The sequence below is a fragment of the Papio anubis genome, chromosome 20, assembly GCF_008728515.1.
Source record: "Papio anubis isolate 15944 chromosome 20, Panubis1.0, whole genome shotgun sequence".
NCBI classification, from domain to species: domain Eukaryota; kingdom Metazoa; phylum Chordata; class Mammalia; order Primates; family Cercopithecidae; genus Papio; species Papio anubis.
The window spans coordinates 11282641-11300455 of record NC_044995.1 but is presented as its reverse complement, the minus strand read 5'-3'; the positions used below and the strand labels follow the sequence as shown (position 1 = coordinate 11300455).

The 17815-nt window shown below is 52.2% G+C and overlaps 1 protein-coding gene across 1 annotated transcript; it reads left to right on the top strand.

The window, feature by feature from the left end:
• The first annotated feature begins 5322 nt into the window (after nucleotides 1-5322).
• Nucleotides 5323-15298, top strand: ZNF835 (zinc finger protein 835). Its single transcript, XM_003916187.5, has 2 exons — nucleotides 5323-5837; nucleotides 13354-15298. The coding sequence occupies exon 2, from the start codon at nucleotides 13401-13403 to the stop codon at nucleotides 14964-14966; it is 1566 nt and encodes a 521-aa protein (XP_003916236.2). The 5' UTR covers nucleotides 5323-5837; nucleotides 13354-13400; the 3' UTR covers nucleotides 14967-15298.
• Nucleotides 15299-17815: the final 2517 nt, after the last annotated feature.

The window sequence follows — 17815 nt, the reverse complement described above, 5'->3', positions numbered from 1 at the left end:
GGTTTACTGGCCCAATGGCTTGCAGTGGAGAGCTGCACTTGTGGTTTGCTTTGGCCAATAGCTTGCAGTGGAAGCTGCACTTGTGGTTTGCTTTTGGCCAATAGCTTGCAGTGGAAGCTGCACTTGTGGTTTGCTTTGGCCAATAGCTTGCAGTGGAAGCTGCACTTGTGGTTTGCTTTGGCCAACGCAGTGGAAATACGCCAATGAAAGTTTTGCTTTGGCCAATAGCTTGCAGTGGAAGCTGCACTTGTGGTTTGCTTTGGCCAATAGCTTGCAGTGGAAGCTGCACTTGTGGTTTGCTTTGGCCAATAGCTTGCAGTGGAAGTGCAAAGCTGTCAGTACAAAGCCTTGTGCTCAAGGGGTTTGACGGTTCCTACTAGCTCTCTTGGAACCCTGCCCGGCTGCCATGGAGATGACCCTAGGCTGTCCTGATGGAGGATGAGAGGCTACAGATGGGCCAGCCGCCACTCAACCCAGCTCGGCACAGATGCATGAGTGGGTCCAGCCAAGACAGAAGAACTACTTGGCTAAACCCAACCCACAGTGCCGACCCACAGCTGATTAAGTAAATGAAGCATGGCGGTTGTTTAGCCTCTTTATCAGTGAGCTTGGCTGCCATAACAAAGTACCACAGACTGTGTCACTCAAACAACAGAAACTTATTCTCTCCCAGTTCTGGAGGCTGAAATCCTAGATCAAGGGGCCAGGACTGGGCGCGGTGGTTCAGGCCTGTCCTCCCAGTACTTTGGGAGGCTGAGCAGGGTGGATCCCCTGAGGTCAGGAGTTCGAGAGCAACCTGGCCATCATGGTGAAACCCCGTCTCTAATAAAAATGCAAAAATTAGCCGGAGGTGGTGGCAGGTGCCTGTAACCCCAGCTACTCGGGAGGCTGAGGCAGAAGAATTGCTTGAGCCCAGGAGGTGGAGGTTGCAGTGAGCTGAGATTGTGCCATTGCACTCCAGACTGGCAGACACAGCGAGACTCTGTCTCAAAAAAAAAAAAAAAAGAATCTCCAATGTTGGCACTGTGAAGTCTGAATCAACAGTGGTCTGCAGGCCACTCCACCTCTGCCAGGTCTGAATATTTGTGTCACCCCCCAAAAAACTTTTATGTAGAAACTTAATCACCAAGGTGACGGTGTTGGGAGGTGAGATTTTGAGGAGGTGATTCGGTGGAGCCCTCACGAATGGGATTAGCGTCATTCTAAGAGGCCCAAGAAAGCTCTTTTCTCCCTTCCACCCTGTGAGGACACAGCCAGCAAGAAGGTGCCATCTATGAACAAGGAATCGGGCTCTCATCAGACACCGAATCTCCTGGCACTTTCATCTTAGGCTTTCTAGCCTTCAGAATGATTCTTTTCAAGGCCAGGATGATTCTTTTACAGTGGCTCATGCCTGTAATCCCAGCGCTTTGGGATGCCAAGAAAGGAGGACTGCTTGAGCCGAGGAGTTTGCGACAGGAATGGGTAACATAGGGAGACCTCATCTCTGCTTAAATAAATAAATAAAGCACCTGTTCTGCTTGTTATAAGCTGCTCCATTTATGCTGTTTTGTAATAGCAGCCGGAATGGACTGGCAACCCCCTTGAGGTCAAAATCCCAGCCATTACCTAGCACACCGTAGAGGGGGGAGTCTGGAAGCTTAAGGCAATGTGAATGTAGACACTGGTCTATGCAGGCAAACTGCCCAGCTACCCTTAAACACACCCCTGGAGGGCCCGTGGGAGACTTGCCTCACCAACACTGTAAGGTGAAGAGGCTCCTGGATCGGCGAAGAGCCCTGAGGCTGCTGTCCATTGTAGGACGGAGAAAACGCCACGAGGAAATTGGATTCCATGAGCTTGGTGGAAATAACAGGATCTTTCAGTGGAGGCCAGGTGGACACCAAACATTCAGAAGCAAGATCACGATTGTGATGCTAAGCCGGAGATAAGCCAGTTATAATGATAACGCAGCATAAAATTCAGAGTATTTCAACCCACAGGATGTGAGCTTAATGCCTCATAAATGCAATTTACCTGTTGTGATGACCCAAATCGTGCCCCCACCAAATGTATACGTTACCAAACACCAAATTTGTGTGTTGACATCTTAAACCCCCATCCCTTGGAATGTGACTGTACTTGGAGATGGAGAAAGGGAATTAAGATAAAATGAGGTCATTAGGGTGGGTCCCAAGTCCAATACGACTGACATTCTTTTTGTTGTTGTTTGTTTGTTTGTTTTGAGATGGAGTCTCACTCTGTTGCCTAGGCTGGAGTGCAGTGGCACGATCTTGACTCACTGCAACATCCACCTCCTGGGTTCAAGCTATTCAGCGCCCCTCAGCCTCACAGAGTAGCTGGGACTACAGGTGGTACCATGCCCAACCTGGCTAATTTTTATATTTGTTTAGTAGAGATGGTGACCATGGCGTGGTGGCCCGGGCTGGTCTGGAACTCCCTGACCTCAGGTGATCCGCAGCCTGGGCTTTCCCAGATACCTGGGATTACAGGTGTAGGCCACCCGCATGGGGCCCATGGCTGATATTCTTTCAAAAAAGAAAAAAGAGGCGGTGGCGGTGGCTCAAATGTAATCCCAGCACTTTGGGAGGCAGCCGAGGCCGAGATCCACGGAGTCAGGAGAGATGAGACCATGCACAGTAACGTGGTGACCCGTCTCTGCACCTAAAATACAAAACAGCGGGCGAGGTCGCCCAGGCGCCTGTGAGTCCCAGCTACTCGGGAGGCTGAGGCAGGAGGAAATAAGTGAACCCGGGAGGAGCTTGCAGTGAGCTGAGATCCGGCCACTGCACTCCAGCCTGGGTGACAGGCGAGACTCAAGTGCCAAAAAAAGAGTGTGAGAGAGATTATGACACAGACACCGAGAGGGAAGACCATACGAAGACAGGGGGAAGATGGTCATCTGCGAGCCAAGGAGAGAGGCCTCAGGGGAAACCAACCTTGGCCATACCTTGACCGTGAACGTCCATCCTTGAGAACGGTGAAGAAATAAGTTTCCGTCGTTTAAGACCCTGGTGTGTGGTGCTTTGTTATGGTGGTTCTAGAAAATTACTCACCCGCCATCTCACCTCACGTTCCTCAACGTCACATCTTCGCTTTCTTCCAGGAGGTGTTTAAGGCTTAATGGAAGTGACCCAAGAAAACCACAGAAACCTGGGGTTCCTGGAAGGAGCTGTCTGCCCTGGTTACCAGAGCCTATAGCTGGGTCTAGAATCTTCCAGCCTGGGCAGGGGCTGCCTACTGGTGTGTGACAAAAATGACTGGGACATGGAGTCCTTGCCTCAGGGTCTCTGAAATGACAGTGCATGGCCCGATTTGACGGTGCACTTCCTCAGCAGTCCGCGCCAGCATTTTCTAGGGACATTTTTGCCTGATTGTGAAGGTGTTTTCTTAGTGACCACAGAAGTACATCTTCTCCAGGCTAGGAAATGAAAGAGGCGAAGTGCTGTAAAGAGGACGTGCAGGCCTGGTGCAGTGGCTCATGCTTGTAACCCCAACACCAGGAGACCAAGGCAGGAGGATCGTTTGGGCCCAGGAGTTCAAGATCAGCCTGGGCAATTTGGTGAGACCCCCATCTCTACAAAAACTAAAACTAAAAATAAGTAAAAATAAATGTTAATCCAGAGGAGGCACAGGCATGACACAGACAGGGTTTCGAATCCCAGTTCCTCCACTTGCAACCGTCAAAATCACAGATTAATTACTTATCCTCCAGGAGCTTCCATCTCCCCGTGAGTCAAATGTGTGCTGCAATGTGCTTGGCATGTAAAGACACCATCTGTCAGGTGCTAAGGCTACTGTAGCAAAGCACCCCCACCTGTGGCTGCAGCAACAGACATTTATTGCCTCACGCTTCTGGAGGCCGGAAATCTGAAATCAGGGTGTAGGCAGGGCTGGTTCCTTCTGAGAGCCATGAAGAAGAATTTGCTCCAGGCCTCTCTCCTTGGCTTGCAGAGGGCGGCCTTCTCCCTGTGCCTCTTCACATCACGTTCTCTCTATGCGTGTCGCTACATGCAAATTCACCCTTCTTATAAGGACAGCTGCCATGTTGGGTTACGGCCCAGCCTACTTCTCATTTTAACTTTATTACCCTGTAAAGAACTATTCTCCAAATAAAGTCACATTCTGAGGAATCGGGAGTTAGGATTCCAACATATATTTGGGAGGGGCGGAGCATAAATCGACCCCCAACAGGTAAATATGGCTTTCTAAAGAGAATTGTCTTAAAAACCATATTTAAAGGAAATGAATATTTGAGTTGTTTCTGTTGTCCATCCTTTGAGGAAAATGTCCCTTCTCATGAAGCTTCCAGAAGGAAGAGGGAAGCACACAATGCCTCTTGAGGTCTACAAATAAATAAAATATGAACTGTAAAGACAGCATGTGTCATGGTTTATGGGCAGCTTTGGGGCTATATAAAGTAATGTGGTATCTCACAATCAATGGCATGTTGGTTTGGTGAAATGCATTTTTTTTTCTATTCTCTCTTCACAGATTCCTCTGCTTTTCCAATTATCTAAAAATGATCTCATGCCTATTTTTTTAATGGCCAAGGAATAATTTAGGAAGGCTAACAGAATTCCTTCAGGGAAGTCACCTTAAAATAATGCTGGACAATAGTAAATGCCATGTGCACGTCAACTGTTAATATTAAAATTATCGAATGCCGAGGTGGAAGGATTGGAGTTCGAGACTAGCCTGGGCAACATAGCGACGCCTCATCTCTGCAAAAAATAAAAGTTAAAACAATTAGCCAGTGTGGTGGCACACGCCTAAGATCTCAGCTACAGCTACTCGGGAGGCTGAGATGGGAGGATCACTAGAACTGGGGAGGTTGAGGTTGCAGTGAGCTGTGATTGTACCACTGCACTCCAGCCTGTGCAACAAAGCAAAACTGTTTCTAAAAAATAAAACTAAAAAGTAAAATGAAATTATTTATCTATGTCAATGGATTTGCCACCTTCTTTGCCATAGACTGGAATGACATCAGCTACCTCAGACCAAAACAAAAGTGTGGGTTGCAAACTTTTTAGATTGTGCAGCCTGCAGTAGGGACTTAGCCTGTCTGAATCTCAGCTTCTTACTTTCTTCTTTTTTTTTTTTTGAGACGAAGTCTCGCTCTGTTACCCAGGCTGGAGCGCAGTGGTGCGATCTCAGGTCACTGCAACCCCCGCCTCCCGGGTTCAAGCGATTCTCCTGCCTCAGCCTTCCCAGTAGCTGGGACTACAGGGGCGTGCCACCATGCCCGGCTAAGTTTTGTATTTTTAGTAGAGACGGGGGTTTCGCCATGCTGGCCAGGCTGGTCTCGAACTCCTGACCTCAGGTGATCCACCCGCCTCGGCCTCCCAAAGTGCTGGGATGACAGGCGCCCGGACTCAGGTGCCTTCTTTCTAAGCCTGTGGGCTGGGCCTCATCACCTGAGTAAGAAAAAAGTCCCACCCCTGAGTCAGTGCTGGGCGGGGCTCGGGGCAGCCGCCGGGCCCTCCTTGGGACCCCAGGGGCTCGTGCCGGCGCTTAGCCTTCTGGGAGTTGTAGTTTCGACGACCGAGGCTCTGCAAGCCTTAGTCGCGGTACCGGCGAATGCGCAGTGCCTCCTGGGAGTTGTAGTTCCTAAGAGCCGGGCAGGCCTGATGCGCAGGCGCAGTCCACCGGGGCCTGGAGCGCTGGCCACTCCGCAGCGGCAGAAGTCTTGACCTTCGCTCCTCTCAGGAAGGAGGCCCCAGGGTCTGTGTTGGCCCAGGAGGACCCGAGACTGAGTAGAAGCGGAGCCGACTCCACCAGGCTGGGAGGGGGCCGGCCAGCGCGTTCGGAGGCGATCCCGGGAGGCGAAAGTAACGGTGTGTAGTGTGCGCGTGCGCGCGTGTTCGTGCAGGTGTGTGACCGCGTGTGAGCCCGTCCCTGTGTGTCATTGTGTCTGCACCTGCTCACTCGGTACCAGCCCGTCACTGTGTCTGCATAGGCTTACTCGGCAGTGCTAGCCTGTGCAGGTGTGTGACTACCTGTGAGCCCGTCCCTGAGTGTCACTGTGTCTGCACCTGCTCACTCGGCGGTGCCAGGCTGTGCAGGTGTGTGACTGCATGTAAAGGCATGTGACACTTTATCAGTGTGTCATGTGCTCGTTCATGTGAAGCGGTGTCTGCGATTCGCAGCATTTCACATACACGTGTGACTGACTTTGGGCAAGTCTGAAAGTTCTCCTGGATGTGAGGTGTGTGACCCCACGTGTGCATGTCTGGGTGTGCCACTGTGTAGACTGGCTCAGCCTGCCAGCACAACGATGGGTGACCTGGGCGTGCGAGCCTGTAGAGTGCCATGCTGTCTGAAGTGTGTGCATCCACACACACACGATGGAGACGCTGCACACGTGGGCTTTGGCCATGCTGGAGCTCTGTCCAGTGTGACTGCACACGTGTCCAGCCATCCCCTGTGGGTGTGTCCCGGTGATGGCCTGCCTGTGTGGAGCAGGTGGTGTGTGTGACCTTGGCCCTCTCTGTGCACCTCTTCACACAGGGATGCTATGTGTGGGGCTGGGTGTGTGTGTAGCTACGTGTGCCCAGGACCCTGTGTGCATGTGTGAGTGTGGCTGCAGGTGAGGGCTTCCCACCTGCCTCCTTGCATGGGGGTTGGGAGGGTGACTGTGTGTCCCTGGATATGGGTGTGGGTGTCTCTGCATGTCTGTGTGTGTCTGGGCGGGTATGATTGTGTATGACCCTGTGTGTGTCAGAGTGTGACATCATGCATGTGTCTACCTGTGATCTTGTAATATAATAAGAAATATATGTTTACTCTTTATCCCCAGCTCCTGGTACCAGAGCCCCTAAAACCCTTGGAATTTCCTGAGTGACAGGGGTAAAAGGAGTGTCTTTTGCAGCTCTTAATAAGCCCCTTTCAACCACACCTGTGTTTATGCTAATGGAGGACTCCTGGTAGACCCTTAAGTACATTTATGCTAATGGAGGACTCCTGGTAGACCCCTAAGTACATTTATGCTAATAGAGGACTCCTGGTAGGCCCCTAGGGTGGACTGGTTGCCAGGGGAAGTAGCCCTGATGAGCATTCCAGCCTTCAGCCAGCCCCTACCTCCTGGGAGGGGAGAGGGCTGGAAGTTGAGTTCATCACCGATGGCCAGTGTCATCACACTTATGTCAGTCACGCCTGTATCATGGAACCCGCATAACTGCCCTAAACTTAGGGTTTGCCGAGCTCTGGGGTTGTCGAGCACCCAGAGAGGGCACAGTGCTCTGAGCTCCTCCCCATACCCTACCCTGTGTGTCTTCCATCTGGCTATTCCTGAGTTGTGTCCTTTATTGGAAACCAGTAAGAGTAAATAAAGCATGTCCCTGAGTTCGATGAGCTGTGCGAGCAAATCACCAAACCCAAGGAGGGGGTGAGGTAGCTTTATGGCTGGTGGCTGCCTGTGCCTCCCAGCCAGAGCAGACTGGGGACTTGGTTGTTGGTGTGGAGAAAGCCCACGTGTCAGAAGTGCTGGGAGTAGACAGCTTTCTTCTACTGCCCCGGAGCAAGCCTGTGTCTCCCCTTGGGCTCCCGTGTGTATGTGCACAATGCCCCAGGTTTACCCAACCCCGCTGTGAACCCACTTGTCCTCCCCCCACACACGAGGTGGGTACCCCTGCACACTCTGAGGATGCCGGTGGACGTGGTGCCTGAGCCGACCCAGCCTGGTCCCCACCTGCTGAGTTCTTACCAGCACACGTGACTTCCTGTGTGAGCTGACCCCCACCCCACTCTACCTTGTCTTCCCTGCCTGCACCTCAGTTGCTGTGTCCAACCCCACACCACCTTTACCTTTCCTCTACCACCCTTGTCACCATCCTGCCCCGGGACCTTTGCACTTGCTGTGTTCTCCACCCTGAACACAGACATCATCACTCCCTGCCTCAGGGCCTCCTCTTGTCCTCTTGCTGAGGCACACGCTGCGGGAAGAACATGTCAGGCAGAAAGAATAGCCCAAGCAAAAGCCCTGTCTTAACCAGGTGTGGTTGGTGGTGCCTGCCTGTGATCCAGGCCCTTTGGCAGGCTGAGGTGAGAGGATCACTTGAGCCCAGGATTCCCAGGCTACAGCGAGCTACAATCACAACACTGCACTCCAGCCTGGGCAACACACAACCCACGAAAGACCCTGTCTCAAAAAAGAACAAAAAGCCCTATTTTAAGGGTGGCAGAATGCCATACTCTGGTGGCTTAGAAACAGCACTTATTGGCCGGGCACAGTGGCACATGCCTGTAATCCCAGCACTTTTGGGAGGCCAAGGCGGGTGGATCATCTGAGGACAGGAGTTCGAGACCAGCCTGACTCATATGGTGAAACCCCATCTCTACTAAATACAAAAAAATTAGCCGGACATGGTGGCGCACGCCTGTAATCCCAGCTACGCAGGAGGCTGAGGCAGGAGAATCACTTGAACCCGGAAGGCGAAGGTTGCAGTGAGCCAACATCGTGCCATTGCACTCCAGCCTGGGCACCAAGAGCAAAACTCCGTCTCAAAAAAAAAAAAAAAAAGAAAAAGAAAGAAACAGCGTTTATTTCTGCACAGTTCTGTGGCTGGAAGTCCAAGGTCAAGGTGCCGGCAGGTTTGGTGTCTGGTGAGGGCTGCTTCCTGGTTCACAGACCGGGCCCTCTTGTTGTGTCTTTATTTGGAGGAAGGGGCAAGGGAGCCTTCCAGGTCTTCTTTTGTAAGGGCAGGAATCCAATGCCTGAGGCCTCCAGCCTCGTGTCATCATCACCTCCCAGAGGCCCCACCTGCCAGCACCACCACAAAGGGTTAGGATCTCACACAGGAAGTGGGGAGGACAAGCTTCAAACATAGCCTGCCCAGCAGCAGCAGGAGTGTGCCCGGAGGAGGCCGTGGCTGTGGCTGCAGCAGCATGAGCGCAGTACAGGGAAGGCGTCGTTGAGGATGAGGACAAGGGCTCAGGGAGAAGGCTGGCTTTTGAGGGAGCCATTCGGGCTTTTCAGCAGGAGGACAAATGAGAGGAAGGACGGTGAGGCCAGGCGGCCTGGGTGTGGGCCCTGGGGTGGCCGCGTCCGGAACCTCTCCCTGGGAGAAACTGGTGGTGCTGCAGAGCCCTGCGCCCGCACGCTGGCGGTTACCCCTGCGTCCGTGCCTTGCAGACATTCCCGTGCTGGCGAATCGCCGGGCTCTTGTTCCCAAGCAGATTTGAATCAGGCCGGGGAGGGCCTGAGCTCTGTGTGTGTCACAGGCCCCCAGGCAACGCTGAGGTTTCAGGCCAGGGTGGAGCCGTGCTGAATTCAGAGTGGAAATCGGGGACAAAGTGTCAAGGCTGCAGTTTCCGCCTGCAGGCTGTGATATAACAAGGAATCTATCTTTGGTCTCCGCCCCAGGTCCCCAACATGCGCGATCTCTGAACTCTTGTTGTAAGACTGGGAGGAGCTTTCATTCCAATATTTGGTCTTTGATCCCAGTTTCTGACACAGAGCTTCCAAATCCCTTGGAATATCCTAGGAGGGGTCTTTTTGACCTTTTTTTTTTTTTTTTTTTTTTTTTTTTTTGGGGAGGTCACCGGCTCTGTAAGCCCAGGCTGGGTGTCAGCCGGTCTCAGCTCACTGCAAGCTCGCTGGGTTCCCTTCATTCTCCTGCCTCAGCCCCTTCCCAATAACTGGGACTACAAGCGCCCGCCACGTAGCCATTTGTTTTAATGCTTTTTAGTGAGGCAGGGGGTTTCACCATGTCTTCAGAGATAGATGCAGATCCCTAGACCTGTGATCCACCCGTCTCGGCCTCCCAAAGTGCTGGGATTGAGCTTGAGCTCTGTACACCCGGCCTGACCTTTTTTTCTAAAGAGGTGACTCTGGGGTGGGCTCTGGGTTGGCCTCAGGATGGGGGTGGTTGCCAGGGGAACCAACCACTTGATGCAGGGAGTTGGGACTGGTACCCCAGCACCTACCTCCGTGGAGGAGGGAGCCCTGAGGTTAGAGCTGATCACCTATGGCCAATGAGTCCATCAATCCTGCCTACATAAGGAAGCTGCCATAAAACCCCAAAGAGGGACAGGGATTTGGGGGAGCTTCCAGACAGCTGAACAGTGGGACCTGGGAGGGCCCCAAGGGGAGGCCATGGAAGCACCAGCCCTTCCCCCCATTCCTTGCCCTATGTAGCTCCTCATCTGTATCCTTTACATGATCCTTTGTATTAAACCAGTAAATGTAAGTGCTTCTCTGAGTTCCGTGAGTCACCCCAGCCAATTAACTGAGCCCAAGGAAGCAGCCGTGGGAACCCTGATTTATAGGTCAGAAGTGCAGGTGACAACCTACTGCTCGTGACGGCCATCTGAGATGGGGCAGGCTTGTGGGACCGAGCCTCAGCTTGTGGGGTCTGTACCAATATTGGGTAGACAGTGTTGGAATGGAGGTTAGTTGTGGGATGTCCAGCTGGCATCTGCTGGAGTGGTTGTTGCTGGAGAGAAATTCCCACACGTGTGGGTGACCAGTGGTGAAGAGTCCTGTCCTGAGTGGTGAGAGAAGGGAAATCACAGGGTATTCCTATACCTCCCACCGCTGCAGGTCATGCAGCTGCCCCATTGAGAGGAGAGGGACGTCACGTTGCCTAGATCCCTCTGAGATTGAGAGCCTGGACGTATGACCCACCCTCCATGCACCTTCCCAGGTTTCCTGTCCCTGGTGTTTCTGTGTTCCACACACACCCTGTCGTCCTGTCTCTGCTGGGATGGGGATGCGAGGAGAGCTCAGAGGCCGTGAATGCAACTTTGGGCACAGCGGGGAGCAGCATGGAGGCGTTGATGGGGGTCTGTAGACAGAGCGATATAATGCAGGGGTTGGGGGGCATTGGACCCTCTGGATCCAAACCAACAGGGTCTTTCCGGTGTTTGCGGGAGTAAATCTTCACCCCTAGGATGAGCCAGAGAGGCCTCCACTCAGCCCCCCATCCCAGAGGGCAGAGCTCAAGGCCCAGCACTGTCTGCTGTATGCACACAGCCTACTAGTTGGTTCAGGGAATGCCTCTGTGAGGGGCTGAGCCCACACTTAACATGAGACCAAGCTTCCTGAGAGTCTCGCCATGGCCCTCAGGAGAAGGGGAGGCTGGAGCCCTGTTTAGAGAGAGAAAACCAGGCAGAACCTCAGAGCAGGTGGTCACTTACCTGCAGCCACACAGCCTGGAAATGCCCCCCCCCCCCCCGCAGCAGTGTGAGCCCCCTCCTCTGGGGCTAGCCCCAGCACAGCGGATCCACAGGCAGCTGCCTCCTTCCCTCTCTCAGTAACAGGAGGTCATTTGTCCGTCTGTCTTCCCATTCTGTTAGAACTAAAGTATCAGAAGTCAGTGGTGAGTTTCTGTCCAGCGTGCAGGTCCAGTGTACACCAGGCAATTGGTATAAATCGTTCAGCATCACACCCCACTAGAAGTAATTAAATGTATGGCTTCTGTTATGGCTTTCTAAAAAGCATTTCCTGGGCTTATATAAAAACAGATCCCTGTTTTCCTCTGAGAATGTGGAAAGCACAGACAGGGTAACCTACCACAGCTTGAGGTCACCATCTCTAATGAGGACCCTGGGCCCAGTGGCCAGCTTGAACCTCTGAGCCTGGGAGACCCTGGGCAGCTCCTTCACTGCCAGAGCCCTGTAGAAGGGGGGCATAGTGAGTTGAATAGTGTCCCCCATAATGTGAAATCCGGGATTGCTGTTGGCTGATTCTGTGTGGTAAGGGCTCTCTTCCCGGTTTACAGACGGCCGCCTTCTCCCTGTTTCCTCACACGCAGAGAGGGCAGAGAGAGCAGACAGTAAGTGAGCCCCCTGGAGTCTCCTCTTTTAAGGACACTAATCCTATTAAGAAGGGTGCCCTCATGACCTAATCATCCTCCAAAGGCCCCACATCAAACACTGTCACACTGGGAATTAAAGTTTCAACTGATTTTTTCCCCAGAAAAGAAAACTGTCTTTCCAGGTATCTTAGCTCCAGCTTACAAACAAACAAACACATCACAGATTAGGTGGCTGAAGCAACAAACACTTATTTCTTCACAGTGCTAGAGGATGGGAGTCCAAGATCAGGGTGCCAGCATGGTCGGGCCACGCTGAGGGCTCACTTCCTGGCTTGCAGACGGCTGGCTGCCTTCTTGCCATGTGTTCACCTGACAGCGAGCTCTGGTGTCGCTTCCTCTTCTTAACAAAGCATTAGTCCCTGCCAAGCGCAGTGGCTCACACCTGTAATCCCAGCACTTTGGGAGGCCAAGGCAGGTGGAACACGAGGTCAGGAGTTTGAGACCAGCCTGGCCAATATGGTGAAACTCCGTCTCTACTAAAAATTCAAAAATTAGTCAGGCATGGTGGCATGCGCCTGTAGTCTCAGCTACTCCGGAGGCTGAGGCAGAAGAATTGCTTGAACCCCGGAGGCAGAGGTTGCAGTGAGCCAAGACTGCGCCACTGCACTCCAGTCTGGGCAACAGAGCAAGACTCCATGTCAAAAAAAAAAAAAAAAAAATTAGTCCCATTGTGGGGGCCCCACCCTCATGACCCCTTCTAAACCTAATCACCTCCCAAAGGCACCATCTCCAAAAAGCATCACCTTGGGAGTTAGGGCTTCCATGTATAAATTTTGAGGGGGTACAATTCAGTATGCAGCACCAGATTACAAGGCCGTATTTTAACAGCTGACAGATTCATGCTTTTTTTTCTTTTAATTTCAGGGATGTTTTAAATTTGTTTTTAGTTCCATTAAATCAGTGATTCCCAACTGGGGGCAATTTTGTCCCCAGGGGAGGGGACACCTGGCAGTGTCTGGAGACTTTAAAAAAAAATTCAGACAGGATCTCACACTGTCACCCAGGCTAGAGGGCAGCAGTGTGATCACCATTCACTGCAGGCCCCACCCCCTAAACTCAGGTGATCCTCTTACCTCAGCCTCCTGAGTAGCTGGGACCACAGGTGCACAGCACCATGCCTGGCTAATTTTTTTTTTTCATTTGTAGACATGAGATCTTGCTGTGTTGCCCAGGCAGCAGACAGTTTGAGACAGTTTGCTGGTCTCAAACTCCTGGGTTCAAGCAACCACCTGCCTTGGCCTCCCAAAGTGCTGGGATTACAGGCATGAGCCACCACGTCCGTTGTTACAGCTCGGGGATTGAGGGGTAGTGTCCCTGGCATCCAGTGTGGAGAGACCAGGGACGCTGCTCAACATCTCACAACCCACAGGATGGGTCCTACCACACCGAATTATTGGACCCAAAATGTCATTGGCACAGAGGTCCAGGGACCCCATGCTAAGTCCTTCCCAGTTCAGCTGTTAGCCATTTTTCCAGCTCAGGACAAGTGACAATGTTTAATTTTTTTTTTTTTTTTCTATCTTTTGCCTTTCAGACCCAGAGAAGAGATGTGAGATCAAGACAGCAGCCCAGCGATCGAGGATGGAGGGACTCTTGGGCGTCGCCCTCCAGGGCGCAGAGTTGGAAGGAAACTGGAAACGCGAGGGCCGGCTTGAGGACCTGCAGGAAAACCGGGAAAGCTGTCCAGAGCCAGAGGCCGTGGCCTGCAAGGGAGACCCTGCCAGGGACGACATCCAGGAACGCGATGAATTCAGCCGAATCCCAAGAACCATATCGAACCCTGCTGCTACCCAAGCCAGTGTCCCCGATGACAGCAGGCCCCAGAGGTGCAGTGCGCCCGGGAAGAGCCCGAAGCAGAGGCATCCTGACAGCCGCCAGCGGGAGAGAGGTGGCGGCCCCAAGAAGCCGTGGAAATGCGGGGACTGCGGGAAGGCCTTCAGCTACTGTTCCGCGTTCATCCTGCACCAGCGAATCCACACCGGGGAGAAGCCGTTCGCGTGCCCCGAGTGCGGCAAGGCCTTCAGCCAGAGCGTGCACCTGACCCTGCATCAGCGCACGCACACGGGCGAGAAGCCCTACGCGTGCCACGAGTGCGGCAAGGCCTTCAGCCAGGGCTCGTACCTGGCGTCCCACTGGCGCACGCACACGGGCGAGAAGCCGCACCGCTGCGCCGACTGCGGCAAGGCCTTCACGCGCGTCACGCACCTGACCCAGCACCGGCGCGTGCACACGGGCGAGCGGCCCTACGCGTGCGCCCAGTGCGCCAAGGCGTTCCGCAACCGCTCCTCCCTGATCGAGCACCAGCGCATCCACACCGGCGAGAAGCCCTACGAGTGCGCCGCGTGCACCAAGGCCTTCCGCTTCTCCTCGGCGCTCATCCGCCACCAGCGCATCCACACGGAAGAGAAGCCCTACCGCTGCGGCCAGTGCACCAAGGCCTTCACGCAGATCGCGCACCTGACCCAGCACCGGCGCGTGCACACGGGCGAGAAGCCCTACACGTGCCAGGACTGCGGCGCGCTCTTCAGCCAGAGCGCCTCTCTGGCCGAGCACCGGCGCATCCACACGGGCGAGAAGCCCTACGCGTGCGGCCAGTGCGCCAAGGCCTTCACCCAGGTGTCGCACCTGACGCAGCACCAGCGCACGCACACCGGAGAGCGGCCCTACCCCTGCCACGACTGCGGCAAGAGCTTCAGCAACCGCTCCCACCTCCTCCAGCACCGCCTCGTGCACACCGGTGAGCGGCCCTACAGGTGCCTGCAGTGCGGGGCCGCCTTCAGCCACGTGTCCTCGCTCATCGAGCACCAGAAGATCCACACCGGGGAGCGGCCCTACAAGTGCGGCGAGTGCGGCAAGGCCTTCAGCCAGGGCTCCTCGCTCACCCTGCACCAGCGCACACACACGGGCGAGCGGCCCTACGCCTGCCCCGAGTGCGGCAAGGCCTTCAGCAACCGCTCCTACCTGATCCAGCACCACATCGTGCACACCGGGGAGAAGCCCTACGAGTGCAGCGGCTGCGGGAAGGCCTTCAGCTTCTCCTCCGCTCTCATCCGACACCAGAGGACGCATGCAGACAGTGCGGGACGCCTTTGCCCAGCTCCTACGCCTGACTCAACACCTGGGCTCTCACAGGGAGAAGCCTGTTAACAGGGGTGCCCTAGCAGAAATCCGCGTGGACCAGCAGCGGATTAAGAGCTGAGGTTAACTGGGGCCGTGTACACCAGGCGCTGCACTACTGCATGCCTCCTTTCCTACCTCACAATGCTGTGGGGGAGATACTGTGTTATTCCCAATGCTTCCTGTGAGGAAACTGAGGCTCAGAGAAGCTTGTTCACTTGCCTGAGGGCACACAGTGGGGAAGACACGGGGCTGGGACTGTACCTCAGTCCCAGATACCTCAGTCTGTATCTGCCAGACTCCCCTGGGGTCTCCCTGGTGCAAAATTATAAATGGGGCACAAGCAAGTAGACCTGCAGAAACACCTATGGCTGGCCCTTTCTTTTTTCTTTCCTTCCTTCCCTCCCTCCCTCCCTTCCCTTCCTTCTTTCTTTCTTTTTTTTTTTTTCCCGAGACCGTCTCGCTCTGTCACTCAGGCTAGAGTGCAGTGGTGTGATCTCGGCTCACTGCCACCTCCGCCTCCCGGGTTCAAGCGATTCTCCTGCCTCAGTCTCCCGAGGAGTTGAAATTACAGGCGCCTGGCGAATTTTGTTTGTTTGTTTGTTTTGAGGCGGAGTCTCGCTTTGTCACCCAGGCTGGGGTGCAGTGACGCAATCTCGGCTCACTGCAACCTCCGCCTCCCGGGTTCAAGCGATTCCCCTGCCTCAGCCTCCCAAGTAGCTGGGACTACAGGCACGTGCCACCACACCCGGACTAATTTTTTTTATATTTTAGTAGAGGCGGGGTTTCACCATGTTGGCTAGGATGGTCTCGATCTCCTGACCTCGTTATCCACCCGCCTCGGTCTCCCAAAGTGCTGGGATTACAGGTGTGAGCCAATACACCCGACCTAATTTTTGTATTTTTAGTAGAGGCAGGGTTTCACCGTGTTGGCCAGGCTGGTCTCGAACTCCTAATCTCAGGCGATCCGCCCACCTTGGCCTCCCAAAGTGCAGGCCTGAGCCACCGTGCCTGGCCAGCTGGCCTTTTCATTGTGGATTTTATTATTGAGTAAGCACTTGCTCAGTAAATTTAATTCAGTTAAAGCGAATAAAAGGTTTGGTTCCTGTGGCCAACTTGGCATATTTACTAAAGGAGCAGAGTCTAAAGAAGAAATCTGGATTCACTTAGAAACAGTGCTTAGAGAAAATGAGCAGGAGAAATCTAGAGCTGGAAGTTATTCTAGAAGAAGGGAGTGCCTCTCCTCTACAAAAGATTTTTAGAGTGGGCCTAGTCTTTTTTTCAGTATGAGGAAACACCTACCCATCTCCAGCATTTTCCCCCTACCTCAAAGACCTGACTTTAATGCTTGTATCAGTCAGTACTTGCTGTGTAACAAATCATCCAGCCCTCATTTCTCCATTGACTATTTCTCATGCATCTACAGGTCAGCTGCTGGTTCTGTTGGTCTGGACCAGGCTTGATCTGGACCTGGACCAGGAGGGCTCAGCTGGGCCTATTTGATCTTCTCCTGACTCACATCTCACCTGGGTGTGTTCTCAGGGAGGTGGCAGGAGTCTGAGAGGGAGTGGACACACAGGCATGCTTTCAAGCCTCTGATATTGTCACATTTGCATCTAGTCCCACAGGCCAAAGCAAGCCTCCTAGCCAAGCCTAGAAGCAGCACAGGAAGAGCCTTCCCAAGTGTGTGGTCACAGGGAAAGGTGAAAAGTAGGAGTTAGGAACATAATCCACCTACTACAGTGGTGAAATGAAAGTTATAATCTCATAACTTCACATGACTATAATCATTGGAAGATTATTTTATGGGGTAATTCGTGTAGTCCACAATTTATAAAGTTAAAAAAAATAACCGTTCTTATTCTTGTGTCTCCCAGCTACCAAGTCCCCACTCACTAGAAGCAACCATTTACTATATGTAAGCATATATGTGAATATTTATATGCATAGAATATTCTGGAAAGATATATAGTACACCTTTCTTCACAAATGGTAGCATATGATATGCAGAATTTTCTACCTAGCTCTTTTTAACGATGTTTACCAATATACTTTGCATTAGTAAACAAATGGGTAGATGCTATTCCTTTAATGAAGTTTGGGCATAAGATTTCTTATGAAATAGAATCACTTACGATTGTTTCAGTCTTCCCACTGTGACTTGTTTGGCTCCAGGAAAAAAAAAAAAATCCCTGACAAAAATATTTTTCAGCTATAAGAATGCTTTTCTTACAACAAATCTTCCTGGGTCACTGGACAACATAGGCCCCCCTCTGCATAAAAAAGAACATCCTAAGGTTTCTTATGAGATTTTTCAATTATACAGAAAAGTATAACGTACAAGTAATACCCATACATATATACCCACCCAGATTCAATCCTTAAAAAAAATTTAATAAAAATACAATACCTAAAACATTTTAATAAAACATTTACCAGATTTTATAGTATATATTTACTTTTAAAATAGGTCATGAAAATATATTTTCCTGGTCTATTTAAAAGTAAATTACAGATGTGATCTCCCTTCATTACTAAATACTTTAGCTTACATCTCCAAGAAAAAGTATCTTGCTATACAACCACAATACCATTATCACACATAACAAAATTAACAATTTTTGTATCATCCAGTGTCTAATCCACATCCAAATTTCCTTGCCCCCATAAACAAAATTTGAAAAAGTGATGTAATTTATCTGAAAATTATGTTTCAAGCCTTGAAAATAACAAACCCAGATAGTCTTTAATACGTGTAACTTGTTCGGGGGGGGGGGCACTGGGGCACTCAGAGACCCTAGTGCAGAGACACACAGGACACACACAGGTATAGACACATCTGGCTCCCTACCTGCCAGCTCCCTTAACTCTCAGCCCCA